The sequence below is a fragment of the Mauremys reevesii genome, linkage group 2 (genome assembly GCF_016161935.1).
Source record: "Mauremys reevesii isolate NIE-2019 linkage group 2, ASM1616193v1, whole genome shotgun sequence".
NCBI lineage: Eukaryota > Metazoa > Chordata > Testudines > Geoemydidae > Mauremys > Mauremys reevesii.
In genome coordinates, this window is record NC_052624.1 from 54116478 (window position 1) to 54132349 (window position 15872).

Sequence of the window (15872 nt, forward strand, 5' to 3'; positions counted from 1 at the left end):
AATGGAGGAGGTTTCAGGAAGATATGGAAGTGTAGGAGTGGTTTCGTAAGAAAAAAATTCAGGCCCCTTCCTACTTGCTTACTTGAAGAAACTGAAAGGAACCCTTAAGTTCCCTACAAAGTGATGATCACTACTGAAAAATGATCAATTCAGTGTCAAGCAACATAGCAAGTAAAGAAAAGAGAAGGATATCGCAACAAAAAGAGACAGTCATGGTAAATGCAAATGAGGAAGTTTACGAACAGGAGCACTCTTCTTTTCCAAGGAAGTTTTATTTTCTAGACAGGGAAAGTCCTATTTTCATACTACTGATATTTACAACAGAATAGAATACACCTGCCATATGCTGGGATGTAGGCAGTCTGACCTGGTGGTCAGAACAGGAGCCAGGCCTAGTTGTCAGAAGAGAGTTGGAAGGTGGAACTGGAGTCATGGTCAGGAGACAAGAGTCAGAACAGAAATGGAATTGTGGCCAGGAGACAAGCCATTGATTGGAGCCAAGAGTCAGGGTTTGGAGGAAGGTAGAGGCTAGGGCTGAGGTGCAAACAGGCACGGGTTGGCACAAAGACAGGTACAGGAAGCAGATATGACACAACTGCAGGCGTAGAACATATTGAGCAGCTGATGTGCTACTGTTGCTACAAGGCTTAAATGATGTCTGGCTCTTCTGTCCAACCAGGGAGCACAGTCACTTAGTGAGAGCTTATTGGGCCCAGACATGCAAATTGTGTTGCCAGGAGACTGTGTCTGGAGCCAGTTGAGTTCCTGACATTACCTCCCCCAGCTCATACCCTGAGGGCTCCTGCTAGGGGCCCTCAGCCTTGGCTTGTCAGAATATCTTTGGTGAAATTCTCAGAAGAGAATGGGAGTGTGAACATTTTCCTCTGGCCCGGTACCCCTTCCAGTCTATCAGATACTGGAGCTTCCCTCTGACCCATCAGGAATCAAGGACCTGATGGATTTCGTATTCTTTCTGCCCCTGGACTATTACGGGGAGTGAAGGAGGGTCTACCCAGTCAGGGAAGGGGTTGTTAACAAACAGCTTGCAGAGGGAAACATGAAAGACAGAGTGAATCTTGATGGATTCGGAGATATGAAGCTTAAAGGGCACTGGGTTTATTTGTTCAATGATCTGAAAAGGATCCAAGTATTGGTGGTCGAGCTTGGTGGAAGGGCAGTCTGTTCTCAAATTTGGGACAAGAGTCCAACCTTTAACCCCTATGGCAAGTTGAGAGATGGCTTGTTGCTTTTGGCTGGCATAATATGATGAGATTCTTTAGATGCAAGTAAGTGCTCTTTGAATTCTTCATACTGTATATTCATTGAAGGTGAAGGCCTGGGTCTGTGGCTGCTGGGACTGCGCAGCCATCTGGTAGGTCCGGATGAAACTAGGGACGAAAACCAGAATTCACAAAGAATATAGTCTGTTGAGGTGAAGCGTAGGTTGAATTGTTGTATGAGAACCACAGCAGTGGAAGCTAATCATCCTGATGGAAATTCTAAAAACAGTGACAGTACTGCTCCAAGGTCTGCTTGACTCTTTCAGTTTGGCCATCTGTCTGCAGGTGGTAGGCTGTTGAGGTGAAGGGCTCAGTGCCGAAAAGGTGGAGAAATTCCTGCCAGTAATCAAGAAGCAATCCCTATAATAGAGGAGGTTGTGTTGCAGGTGGAAGCTTGAATCCGAGGACACACCAGTGTTTCTTAGAGTCTGACAGACTAGGGCCACAAATGGATCACCTGGGAGCAGAATTAGGATAGTGGTTGTCAGATGTCACTGATGCCCCCACAGACAAAGTGGGAGCATTTAAGGATGGTGGTGAGAGCTTCCTCCTCTGCTTAATGGTACTCGTCCTTCTGAGACAAGATGTCCACCTTTCTTGCTTGTAGTCCCTGGACAGTGCGTAACCATAAAAAGTCAAATCAAGAGAAGAAAAAACACAGCCAATCTGAAATCGGTTGAGTCATTGGGTTGTCTGTAGATGTTCCAAATTCTTGTGATCTGTCCATACTTGGACAGGACCATGCCCCCTCCCTTCTTATTCCTCAATGGCAGACCCAAAGGCCAGACGTTCCTTGTCCCTGTGATGGTCTGTCCACCCCACACAAGGCCTGAAGGATTAAGGTGGCTAGTTGGTCCAATTAACTGCCCTGGCTGCACCTGGAGGAGAAGTCAGGGAGCAGGTATTAATTAGATGAGGCTCAGCTGGATGAGAACAGGAGGAGCCTGTAATAAAGCCCAGGAGCAGAAAAGGGGACTGCAGAGTAGTCAGCAGTCATGCCCTGGAAAAGGGAGTTGCTAGATTGCTATTTATTTAAAATGTTTGGAATAAAAAGGGCTATTTTACTCCAATGAATTTGATTATTTGATGTGGAAACCAATATATACAGGATTCATTTCCTAAATGGGACAGCGTTCGCCACTGAAAAAGGTAAATGTCTGATTCTGCCACCTTTATTGACAATTGGTAGTCTCAAGTTCATCAGTACAACTACTTGCTCGGAAAGATATGTCAATATACCTTTGATGGGCTACTTTTAACTCAAGAGAAGGAGAAAACGTTTTACAGTGACAGATTTAAAGAGCCCAATCTGATTAATTTATCAAAAAAGAATACTAAGAGGTGATTTGATTACAGTGTGTAAGTACCTTCACAGGGAGAAAATACTGGCTATTGAAGGACTGAAGGCACCCAGCACCCCCTCCTGCACCCCTCCCCCCTGTCCCAGCCCTGAGCCCCCTTCTGCACCCAAACTCTCTCCTGGAGCCTGCACCCAGCACCCCACCCCTCACCCCGACCCCATCTCATCCCTGAGCCCTCTTCTGCACCCAAACCCCTCATCCCTGGCCCCACCCCAGAACCCACACCCCCATCTGGAGCCCACACCCTCTCCCTCACTCCAACCCCCCGCCCCAGCCCTGAGAATGCATCCCCTCCCTACACCACAAACCCCTCATCCCCAGCCCCAAGCCAGCACACACACCCCAACCCCCCTGCCGCAGCCCAGAGACCCCTCTTGCAGCTTGAACTTTTATTTTCTGGCCCCACACCGGAGCCTGCACCCCCAGCGAGAGCCCTGACTCCCTCCCAGACTCCAACCCGCTGCCCCAGCCTGGTGAAAGTTAGTGAGGGTTGAGGAAAGTGAGCAACTGAGGGAGGGGGGGATGGAGTGAATGGAGTGTGTGGCTCGGAGAAGCGGCAGGGCAGGATGTAGGGCCAGGGGCAGGACAAGTGTGTTCAGTTTTGTGCAATTAGCAAGTTGGCAACCCTATTTATGATTGTACAGGAAATCATAGCATCTATGTAAATTGATTGCCAGTCCTAGGAACCTGGTACTTTGAAAATCAGGCCCCAATATGGTAGATAGAATGAATTATGAGGAAGATTAGAATAACTAAATATGGCTATACAATACCTGGGCTAGTTGATGACTAAGGAAGAATATGAATAACATAACTATTTACAATTATTTAAAGGGAGAAATACCAGAGAAGGAGAAGAAATATTTAAGGTCACACCACAACCAGGATGTACAGGAAGAAATTAAGCCAAGGTACATTTATGCATAATATAAGAGGAAATGCCCTAATACTGAGGTCATTGTAATACAGAATATGCTCTCAAAGGAGGTTTTGAAAGTCTCACTGTTTGAAGAATTTAAAACTGGTTCAAACACTCAAGTGTAAAATACAGGAAAAATAATCAATATGGCAGCAGGAGCATGGATACAGAGGATCTAGTAGATCTACTGTGAATGTAACACTTAGTAAGCAGCAGTACTAGAGAATGCTCACTGAAATACATATACTCACAGGAACAGCAGAGACCCTGCTTGCCTACTCCTATTAACATGTTCAAGCAAAGATTACAGTAGGCAGGCTTGTTAAAGTGTTTCAGTCTCCATACATGCTGCCCATCATCCTTCACATTCTGCACAGGACATAAAAGAAACAGATTTCATTTAATGAAATACACAGTGAAATATATGTGCCAATAAAAATTGGAGATTGACTCAAGAACAAAAAAGACAAGCTGTTACTTCATTTATTACTTCACACCAGATCACAACATAATCCTTCTAAATATACAGAAACTGATGTGATAATAGATTCATCAGAAGCTCATGGATGTCCATGCATTTCCAAAGCCATGAAGAAAGGTAGACACCAGTAGTTAAGATTGCAACAGATTCCTGTTTATAGATGTAATAAGGCAACTATTTAACTAGATGGGAGTTAGTTCTAAAATATATATTGCTCCAGCTTAACAGCTACAGAATTGTTAAAATTTCAACAGATTGGCTTTACGGGCCTTCAGGGTGTAAAACATACTGTCTGTGGAAATCATATGGTTTGTGTTAAGCAAGAGGTCAGACAATGATCATAATGGTCCCTTCTGGCCCTGCTTCCTATGAATCCACTTCCTTCTGTCTATCAGAGAACCAATCTCGATTGGGGCTACACTGGGATTTATATCCTGGACTTTCAGCACTAAAAGAACGAGCCCCTAGTACTTGATCCAAAGGAATAAATCCTCCAGTTGGAAGCAGTAGCAGACTCATAAATCTTGTGTGTGGACCAGCCACTAGATGGGGATAGACCTAAAATATCCTAGTGTAGATTACACTTATGTTTAAAAAGTGAATGAAAACATGAATGTTTAAAAGATTTCTTCCCCGTTTTAATCAATATAAGCTCCCATTTACAAAACACTCAAACACTATCACTGAGGATTTGGTTTTTTTTGATATTGTAGCTGTTTTTTTTTAAATGTTTGCTTTGTGCTACTTTCATGGTTGCTAATTATAGTTTGTAATTGTTTGTGTAGATCCCAGGTTCTTTGGCTGGTGTGTTGGCAGGCTTCTTTATTTTTCTAAAATTAGTAACTATTAAACTTGTTTTAATAAGCAACCGAGACTCACCTAACATATACCAACAGCCTTATTAAAACTACCTTACATTCTTTTTTGAGACACTAGATGTCAATCTGTATTTATAAGTAACACAGCATGTAACATAATAAAAGTAGTGAATCTCTGTCAGTTAAATACAAGCAGCAGGAATTTTTTAAATTTTTGTTCTTTGATTTTTGTGTTCTGTGTGTTCCTATATTGCTGTGAGTGTCCTGGCCATTTCTTTATTAGACATTCTAACCAAGATTACAATTATATAAGGAATACATAATTTCTGATTGAAAATGCAGGGTCTGGACAAATGAACATTCAGGTGACCCAGAAATTTTACTTGTGTGTGCAACAAAAGGCAAAACTCTGCCCAATATTTCTGAATTGCTCCAATTTTCATCCTAGCTTTACAACCAAACCCAAAGGAGGTGTAGCCCAACAATACCATATACCTGACTAAAATATACAACAACACACTGGGCCAAATTCAGACCTGCCCGGTGTTGCCGGATGCAACTGAACTTGGCCAATACTGCTTAAGCACTTTCCACTCTGTTGTGTTTTGACACATGCAGAAGTGTTATGAAAAAGTAAAGTAAATGATCATCCCTCAATATATTTGTTGGACATGAAAAAAAAATAGCTATGAGTATGGCTGGTTCTTACCCAGTAATTTATTTATGATATCAAAGACCATAAAAATGGGTTTCACAACGCTATGTAACAGCCCTGATTTTGAATGTGCTGTGTGAGGCCTCAGTCATAGTACTGTCAGCGTAATTCAAAGGACATAATGCAACTCAAATGTCATGTAGCTCTATTAGAATTTACACACACTAGCATTACTAGTTAAATTCTGAAAACCATAGTATTGTTCTATTCTTTAAACTCAAGTTATTTGTCACTGAGTCAAAGTCCCTGAGGATTTATACAACATCATGAAGATATTGGGGGGGAGGGATAGCTCAGTGGTTTGAGCATTGGCCAAACCTAGGTGGTTGTAGTTTCACTGAGGGGGGGCCACTTAGGCTAAACCCAAAAAATTGAGTGAAGGCAGGGGCTGGACTAGATGACCTTTCAAGGTCCCTTCCAGTTCTAGGAGATTGGTATATCTCCAATTATTATTTATTTATTTATTTTGATAACAATGTCTTTGTAATAAAGAATAGTAAATTAGTGAAATAGGAATTTCTATATCTGGTCCAAAGCCAAACCCTACTTAGACACAACTCTGAATGATTTCTACAAAATACCTACATTAACTAAAGTCCACAGAAGTTGAAATTAGTGGGAATATTTTTGCCTATCGGGACACTTCAGGATCAGACCCTGTATGTCAGGGCCTCCTTTCTGTAGAGGGAGCAAGAAAGATACCTAATATTGGACTTTAAGGCTGACAAAGAGTATGGAGGTTTTCCAATATTCCCTGAAGAATCAGAAATAGATTCTGCAGCTGTGGAGCCCCAGAGTCCTGTTGAGGTTCTTCAGGACTGGCAGCTGTACACAGTATGTTTTATTAGATAGAGCTCCATAATTTTAACCCTTATCTTAATACCCCACTCAACACATTTTTTAATATTGTTAAATTTTACTGTACTGAATACATTTCAAGTCTTCTAACAGAGTGACTAGCACTGGAAAATAAAGATTATGTAAATGTTTTCTGAGATAAATAATTACAAACTTTACACACTTTCATTCTAAGACATATTAATGTTGTCAATATATACAGTATTAAGCTAAAAAGCACCTAAAATCCAAACTGATCTTTTTTCTCAAAAAGAAAATTTACTCTGTATTAAAGTTAACATAAAATAAATTATAACCCATAAATACATTTTTTGTTTCACATTAGTTTCATTTTACTTTTTTCAATTTTAAGATTGGCCATTCCATGTGAATGTGCCTCTTCTTATTTGAACAGAACATATGGACTAACTTAGCTGGCATTTTCCTTATCAGAAAAACAAACAAGTCTTGATGTGGGTGTTCTGCCAATTAAAACACTTAACTGTGTTACAGGCTGCAAGTGATGCAGAAATCCATTACATAAACACAATGCACTTTTAGAAAATAGCAAATTAAATTTTTGCTCTTGTGCACTGCCAAAAATCAGCAATAAAGTACTGCAGATTTTAAAACTGCCTGGGGGGGGGGGGAAGCCCACACAATATGAAACAAACCCCCTCAGTGTAAGACTTTAAATATAAATAAAATCCACATTACTGACACATAGTGCATTGAGTGACATTCAGTCATTTTACTTCCATATCCTGAAACAGAATTTAACAACAAATAGTCATTTAGAAGATCTCAAACCAGGGCAGCTTCAATACAAATTTCTTCCTCAGTTCATTATAATACACTTAAAATGAATCCTCCATATGGCATACACAGACGTTAGCACACAACGGTAACAGTAACATTTTTTCACTCACACCAAGTCTCATGACTGACTATGGTCCTGATCCTACTTTCACAGAAGTTAATAGGAGCTTTGTCACTGATTTTAAGACAGAAGAAGTGGACCATAAATAAGCAAGAAACCAAGGAACAGCCAACTCTAAAAATGAAAAAAGTTGCACACAATCACTTTCTATACCACCCTAGACTAGTTTTATGTTAATGCTCATTTATTTTAGTTTTTTAGATATTTATTAGTAATTGTGATTTTGATTAGGAACCAAGGTGCAAGATTACAGTTTATAAACTGAATTTATAGGTTCTATGCAGGGCAAAGAGCTGCCTCTTTGTCTGCTGGCACATAAACACCTCAGAATTATCAGACACATAGATGAACATAATTTGTCTGGGAAGAGTCAACATGGTTTTTGTAAAAGGAAATCATGCCTCGCCAATCTACTAGAATTCTTTGAGGGGGTCAACAATCATGTGAACAAGGGGGATCCAGTGGATATAGCGTACTTAGATTTTCAGAAAGCCTTTGACAAGGTCCCTCATCAAAGGCTCTTAAGCAAAGTAAGCTGTGATGGGATAAGAGGGAAGGTCCTCTCATGGATTGGTAACTGGTTAAAAGATAGGAAACAAAGGGTAGAAATAAATGTTCAGTTTTCAGAATGAAGAGAGGCAAACAGTGGTGTCCCCTAAGGGTCTGTACTGGGACCAGTACTATTCAACATATTCTAGGGTGACCAGACAGCAAGTGTGAAAAATTGGGACAGAGGGTGGGAGGTAATAGGTGCCTATATAAGAAAAAGCCCCAAATATCAGGACTGTGCCTATAAAATCAGGACATCTGGTCACCCTAACATATTCATAAATGATCTGGAAAAAAGGGTAAACATTGAGGTGGCAAACGCTGCAGATGATAGAAAACTATTCAAGATAGTTAAGTCCAAAGCAGACTGCAAAGAGCTACAAAGGGGTCTCACAAAACTGGGTGACTGAGCAACAAAATGGCAGATAAAATTCAACGTTGATAAATGCAAAGTAATGCACATTGGAAAACATAATCCCAACTATATGTATAAAATGATGGGGTCTAAATTAGCTGTTACCACTCAAGAGAGATCTTGGCATCATTGTGGATACTTCTCTGAAAACATCCACTCAATGTGCAGCAGCAGTCAAAAAAAGCCAACAGAGTGTTGGGAATAGGAATAGATAATAAGACAGAAAATATCAAATTGCCTCTATATAAATCCATGGTATGCCCATAACTTGAATAGTGCATACGGATGTGGTCACCCCATCTCACAAAAGATATATTGGAATTGGAAAAGGTTCAGAAAAGGGCAACAAAAATTATTAGGGGTATGGAACACTTCCATATGAGGAGAGATTAGTAAGATTGGGACTTTCCAGCTTGGAAAAGAGACAACTAAGGGGGGAGGGGATATGACAGAGGTCTATAAAATCATGACTGGTGTGGCAAAAGTAAATAAGGAAGTGTTATTTACTCCTTCTCGTAACACAAGAAATAGGGGTCACCAAATGAAATTGATAGGCAGCAGGTTTAAAACAAACAAAAGGAAGTATTTCTTCACACAACACACAGGCAACCTGTGGAACTTTTTGCCAGAGGACGTTGTGAAGGCTGAGACTATAACAGGGTTTGAAAAAGAACTAGATAAATTCATGGAGGATAGGCCCATTAATGACTATTAGTCAGGATGGGATAGGAGGGTGTCCCTAGCCTCAGTTTGCCAGAAGTTGGGAAAGGATTGCCTGTTCTGTTCATTCCCTCTGGGGCACCTCACATTGGCCACTGTCAGAAGACAGGATACTGGCTAGATGGACCTTTGGTCTGACCCAGTATGGCCGTTCTTATGTAGGGCCTTTCCCACTATGCAGAAATAGAAGCTATTTATGATTCTGAGGGAGTATTTCCTCCTAGGTAATAACAACATAGTCCCAGAGCGGGCATTATGTTCTGCTTATTATCTGTTCTATGGACAAATTTTTTGGCAACCAGACAGAGAAATGATGTGAAGGGACATGGTAGGCAGATTATTCCCTAGCTGCCTGCAGTTGTTTGTTTGGTAGTGTGTGGTTTTCTGTTTGTTTTTTAAATGACCTACACAGCTTAAAGACAGAGCTTTTCATGACAAATCGCTCTGTCTGTCAGCCTAAAGTTAGGAGGAAAGGGTCTATCATGCCAAGGAACTCCTCTTTTTAAACACACACACACACACACACACACTCTCTCTCTCTCTCCAGGGAAGGCCTCCCCTCCCCCACAAACTTTTCAACAACTGGGAGGTCCCCTTGTCATTCTGCTACAGTTATGGCAGGATCAACCTCCCCTGCCAAAGAGATGGGTGGGAGAGGTGCCCATTTCCTACTCCCAACTAATAACGAGAAAAAGGAAGGAGAGGTTACTCACCTTGTGAAGTTCTTTGAGATGGGTATACTATGGGTGCTCTGCTTGTGGTGCACATGTGCCCCATGAATCTTCAAATGGAGATTTTCAGCAGCAGTGCTTGTTCAGCCTGTGCAAGCACTCTCGCTATCCTCATGCCCCTTATCAAAAATATATAGGGCTGCAATTGATGAACTGGCCTCAGTTCCTTCTCTACCACTCAAACCCATGGAGAGGAGACACCAAAGCAGAGGGAAAGGAGGGTGGGTAGTGAAACCCCTCTTAGGGACACCCCTCAGAAAACTTCAGTTATTGCACACAGTGAGTAACTGCTCCTTCATGCTCCACTTAAGGTGACTTCCAAGCATTACCCTCTGAAGGAGGTGGAAGCTTCAGAACCAGGTCTAGAACTGTTTGCATAACTGTAGAACCAAAGATAGGATCTGCTCTAGAGGCATGCACTAAAGCATTGCGTTTTGAGAAGGTATGATCTGAAGCCCATGTAGCAGCTTTGCAGATTTCTGGGCTAGGAACATCTTTCATTGGGGCAACAGATATGGACTGAGATCTGGTAGCATGAGTTATAATCCTAGGAGGACACAGCACATTAGCAGCTGCCGAGCAGCAGAAATGCAGACGGAAACCCAGTTAGAAAGTTTGTGAGTGAACCCTTTAACTTTGTCCACAAAAAGCCTTGGAGAATCTTGAAAAGGTTTAGTTCTGTCCTATTAATAGGACATCTAAGGTGTAAAGGGCAACATTCCCTAAAGATATTTAGGGTGGAAAACTGGCAGATGAATTGTCTAATTTACACAAAAGTCTGAGATGACTTTGGGTGAGAACTGTGGGAGTCTGATCACAGAGATACCTTACCCTAAAAGCCAAAATAAGAGAGATCCACAATCAAATCCAACTAATTCACCAACTCTTCAAGCAGAGGTAACTATCACTAAAAAGATGGTTTTCATGAAAAGGTTTAAAAGGGTGCAGGTAACTAACAACTCAAAGAGAAGTTTCATCTAAGAATTAAGAACTAAGTTCAAGTCCTAAGTTGGAATGGGCTCTTTGACATTCAGGAATAGGTTGGATAACACTTGATGAATCTGGAAGTTACAGGGTCAACAAATACCAAAAAACCTTCCACAAGAGAACAAAATACTGCAATGGCCCCTAGGTGAACTTTAATGGAACTCAAAAGAGATCTCTTTGCTTTAGAGTGAAAAGCTATTCTTAGAATCTCCAAGAGCATCATGTCAACAGGAAAAAGGTAATGGTGAGTGTACCAATGGTAAAATCTTTTCAATTCCTGAAGGTATGTTTCTTTCTATTGTTCAACAGGACTTCTTGAACCTCTCTGGAACAGGAGAGTTCTAAACCCATGAGCCATCCAAATACCATCTTCTGAGTCAGAGTGGACTGAGGTGACAAACAATCCCCAAATCCTTAGTGGGAAGAATAGGCATCATTGGGAAATAGGTGGAAAAAACACATCTGTCTCAGCCAGGTTAGTGATTAAGATTACAGTGGCTTTGTCCAGTCTAATTTTTTTTAGAACCCCGAGGATTTCAGGCATTGGAGGAAAGTTATATAGGACATCAAGAAAGGAGAAACGTGTCCCACAGGGACGGTGATCAAGACCTCCCCTCAAGCAGAATTTCACACTGCAGAAGGTAGCCTGGGTGTTATAATCTCCAAGATTTGACCTGCAACGACCTTCTGCAGTGGAGACTGCTGAGAGGAAATGGAGGGAATCAAACACTGCTGACCACTGGATTCCCTGACAGTGCTGAGAACCCTGGAGACCTGTTGGCAGTAAACAGTCAAGGGTCCCAATGTGGCCACTGGGGAGGACCATAAGAGAATGGGGGAGGCATCCAGGACTGATTGTAACAATGAGCAGAGCAGGTTGAGTGCATCCTAGCTCTGAAGTGTCCCTCAAAGGAGCAGATTCAGATGAGGGTGGTCTACACAGAGCTCTGAATGAGCTCAGTAAAGGATTCTCAGGTACAACCTGAACTCCTGCGGTGCCAGATGCAGTGGTACCATGTCTGCAGCATACTAGGCTCCCACAATGAGGTCTGTGGTACCAACAAAGGTGTGAGGGGTTCCAACAAGTGCTAGATGGTCAGTCAAGGTGCCAAAGATGCAGTCAGTGCAGCTGGAGGTACCAACTTCTTCAAGACTGTGGCACCAAATGAGAACAACAGGGCACAGCAGCAGGAGAGCATGAGGTGAAAGTTCATCTTCTGATCTGCAGATTCAAGAAATGCCATTTCAGCAAGGCAGGTTTATATGCAAGCAGAAGATAAGCAAGAGAGAAGTGTTAGTTCAATCAGGAGGGAGAGGCCCTGTGGAGGCATGAGGGTGAAAAAAACCAAGGAGAGGGGAAAAATTGGGATTGGCTGTAATTTCTTTGTTCTTCTGTGAGCTGTTGCTGTCTTTTTTGAAAGAATTTGCAGATGAGATCATTTGCAGATGAACTGTCTCTCTCAGTTTCTTTTTTTTTTTTTTTTGGTTTAAGGATTAAGACTTAAGGATGTGTGTGTGGGTGTGTTGAGGTGGGTGGACAGGTTTTTGTATTTTTTTTTTTCTAATGTCTGATTGATGTCTGTCCATTCTTCATTTATCCTTTTTCAGAGACTTGGCAGTGGAGGGCATTGCTGGCATATGCAGGCAGCATATGATGCATATTACATTGGTGGTGGACATGCAGGAATGAACCGTGATGGTGTGGCTGATCTGGTTAGGTCCTGGTGTGGTGTGTGTGTAGATATGTGGGCAGAGTTGGTGGCAGAGTTCGTTTTTTGGGGTTGGTGTGGTTGGAGGGCTAGTGCAGTGCGTGTGTGTGTGGTGGTGTGTTACTGGTGAGAATATGCAGGTTGTTTGCTGTGTGGCTGACTGGGGCCTGCCCCCCAAGGCCTGTGAGTGTGGGATCATTCTCTCCAGGATGGTTGAGGATCGATTGATGATGCGCTGGGGGTTTTAGGGGGGGCTGTATGTGATGGCCAGTGGAGTCCTGTTGGTTTCTTTCTTGGGTTTGTCTTGCAGTAGGAGGCTTCTGGGTACACGTCTGGCTCTGTTGATCTGTCTCCTTATTTCCTCGTGCGGGTACTGTAGTTTTGAGAATGCTTGGTGAATGCTTGAGAATGCTCAACTTCTTCAAGGTGTGGAGTCCCTGGAGTTTTTAGCAATTCAGTCATGTTTCAATGGTACCGAACTCTTTGGTATGGATTGTCGGGCACTGTGTGATTTAGATGAGCTTGAGGACTTCATTTTAGCATTCTCGGTACTGAAGTGCTTGAACCATCCCTGGAAGCCTTTGAGGGGCTTGGGGTCTCCCATACAGCAGAAAGGAGGAGATTTAGTACTCCTCTTGGTGGAAGTCTTTCCCACACCCCTTGCAGATCTCTTGGAGGTAGAGGAGGCACTATGGTCACTTGGAAGCCACTGTACTGAGGGGGGAAAGAGATGAGGTCCAATGGAGCACTCGGTCATAAAGTTGAATCTCCCTGTCACTCCTGAAGCAACTCTTAAAACTAGTGTAGATTTTGCATTTTGAAGGCACTTGTGTATCCTGGAGGCAGGAGAGAGAGCTTGAGTGGCTGTCACTAACTGGGAAGGACTCCTGACAAGTGAGGTAACATTTGAAGCCTGGGGACTTAAGCATTCCGCCAAAACAAAACAGTCTTCTTCTTCTAACAGTAGAGAAGGGTGGATGTGGGAGGCAAAAATTTCCATCAATGGAAAAACTAACCCACAAAGAAATAAAATATGAACGAAATAAAAGATTAAAGACTTAATTATAAAATAAAATAAAACTATAAGAGTAACAAATAAGCAGGTATCTGTGAGCACTACGAATGGTCCTTCTCTAGCAGGATACTCGAGAAGGAATCAAGCACAGTTCATATGAGGCATGAGAATAGCTAGGGAGCATGAATGGATCGAATGAGCACTGCTGCTGAAAATCGCTGATAGAAGGCACCTGGGGCGCATGCACACCTCAAGTGGAGCATCCACAGGGACACTACTCAAAGAAGAAGACAGACTCATATTAGGCTGGACCCAGGACCATCTACCGTTTTCAGGACATGCACGGGAGCTACAGGCTTTAGAACTGCCAGTTCAAGTGCAAAATAAACAGGTGTATAATAGACCGGGGAGCACAGGAGGAAGGGAATCTTGCTTCTGTGAGCTTTGCTCCCTCAAAGGCACATCCAAAATTCACTACTACAACACCATTTTTAAATAGGTAGGCTTGCTGCAAAGCCAGTATCTGCCAGCCCTCTACTGTATGCATGGCTTGGAAAGCTACAGACACTTTTTAATGCACAGTACAAATATGGTACAAATAAAAGTGAGCTGTTGATACAATTTGGAGAAATATAATATGCATAATGTATATTTTATTCACAGAGAATGAGCTAGAGTTACTCCTGGTTCTACAACAATGTCTACACCATAAGCCTTGGCAGAAGGCTCCCAAGAAGGAAAGTCTTCCCGAGACAAGGCTGTAATAGTGGAATATGTCTGCAAGCTCCTTTGCAAAAGGCTCTGAGGTCTTAGTGCAGGTGAAAGTGGGCAGCACTGACAAGAAACAGTGCATACATTTTTTCCAATAGTTCCTGGTAAAGTCTCCAGGAAGGAATTGAAGCTACTCCCTCTGGTGGTAAATCTAAGAGATAGCAGTGATAGAAATAGCACCTATTGTCTCTTAGGGTGAACACACCCCTCTGAGAAGACGACTCATGGGCATCGCATGTGTGAGAGCCAATGAATTTTGCCCTGGAAATGGTACACAATCCATGTATGCCTCATTCTTTTAAAAACTCAATTGATAGTTGTGACCTCTCAACCATGAATTGCACATTTAAGGTTGAAATAAAAAGAACAATTTATCTTAGTTCTAATTAAAGAAAAGGGCAGAATCTTATAAAATCATAAATTGTTGGGTATCATCCACGAGCATTTTTGCATTTCAATCTAAGAAGGACCACTCACAATACTATGGACCTCAAACAATTCACAACAAATTTGGCAAGACATATAATAATGAATTGTATGAGTTCCAAAACCAGTTCCTGTTCTACATATGTAGGGCTCAAACAACAGACGACAATAACATGTTAGACAGCACAAGAGGAGGCATTTCACACAAACAGGTTGAACTCAGACTAAAGCACTTGATTTCACATTTAACCAAAAAAGGGTAAAATACTTATCTTTTAAATTTTCTGTGGTAATAGCATAATACATTAGATGCATGGGGACATGAATGAATCTCATTCACAAGGAAATGTCCTTATAATTCAATTGTAGCTTTGTCATGCTTGGGTTGTATAGTATTTACCTCACTGAGATGATCAATTCTGTATTTTACAGATGTTCAGTGTCTGTTTCATGAATGTAGGTGTAATGGGTTAAGACTAAAAGGGGTAATTTAAAAAAGAAACGTGATTTGTTTTCAGATTACTTGTGATACAAATAAATATAGGTTACAAGTAAAGCTATGATTTAGTCATGGAGGTCATGGAATCCATGACTTCCAGCGACCTCTGGGACGTCAGCCTGCAGCGGTTTGAATTTGTGGGGGTTTCCCACTGCCTGCAGGGGCAGGGAGCTCCTGGGTACCACTGCCACCTCTGGCGGCCCAGGGAGCTCCAAGCCTGCAGCTTCCAGCCACCACGGGTGGCGGTGGCACCCCTCAACTCCCAGCTGCCACAGGCATTGGGGGTACCTTGTAGCTTACGGCTGTCACAGGCAGCAGGGGGACCCCCAAGCTCCTGGCCACTGCAGACCCTCAGAGCTTTGGGCGGTGGGAGTACTCCACAGCCCCCGGCCCCCACGGGTGGCAGGGGAACCCCTGGATCTTCCAGGGTACCCCGCAGGCCCCAGCTGCTGCAGGCAGCAGGGGCCTCGCAGCTCTTAGCTACTCTGCAGCTGCCCCGCTGCAGGTAGTGTGGGGACCTGCTTATCCCCACTTTCTCACAGATATTTTTAGTAAAAGTCAAGGACAAGTCACAGTTTCCGTGAATTTTTCTTTATTGCCCGTGACTTTCACTAAAAATATCCATGACAAAATCTTAGCCTTAGTTATAAGGCATTTCTACCTGTTGAATTTCTCTCTTACTATAGAAAAGCAAAGCAG

At 42.4% G+C, this 15872-nt stretch overlaps 1 protein-coding gene across 2 annotated transcripts in view; it reads right to left on the minus strand.

Moving 5' to 3' along the window:
• Window positions 1-15872, minus strand: part of DGKB (diacylglycerol kinase beta) — a 474599-nt gene that overhangs the window by 349493 nt on the left and 109234 nt on the right. For both annotated transcript variants that reach the window (XM_039523585.1, XM_039523584.1), the window contains exon 9: window positions 3812-3929. In XM_039523585.1, the coding sequence (XP_039379519.1) occupies window positions 3812-3929 (118 nt within the window). The remainder of the gene's footprint in view (window positions 1-3811; window positions 3930-15872) is intronic.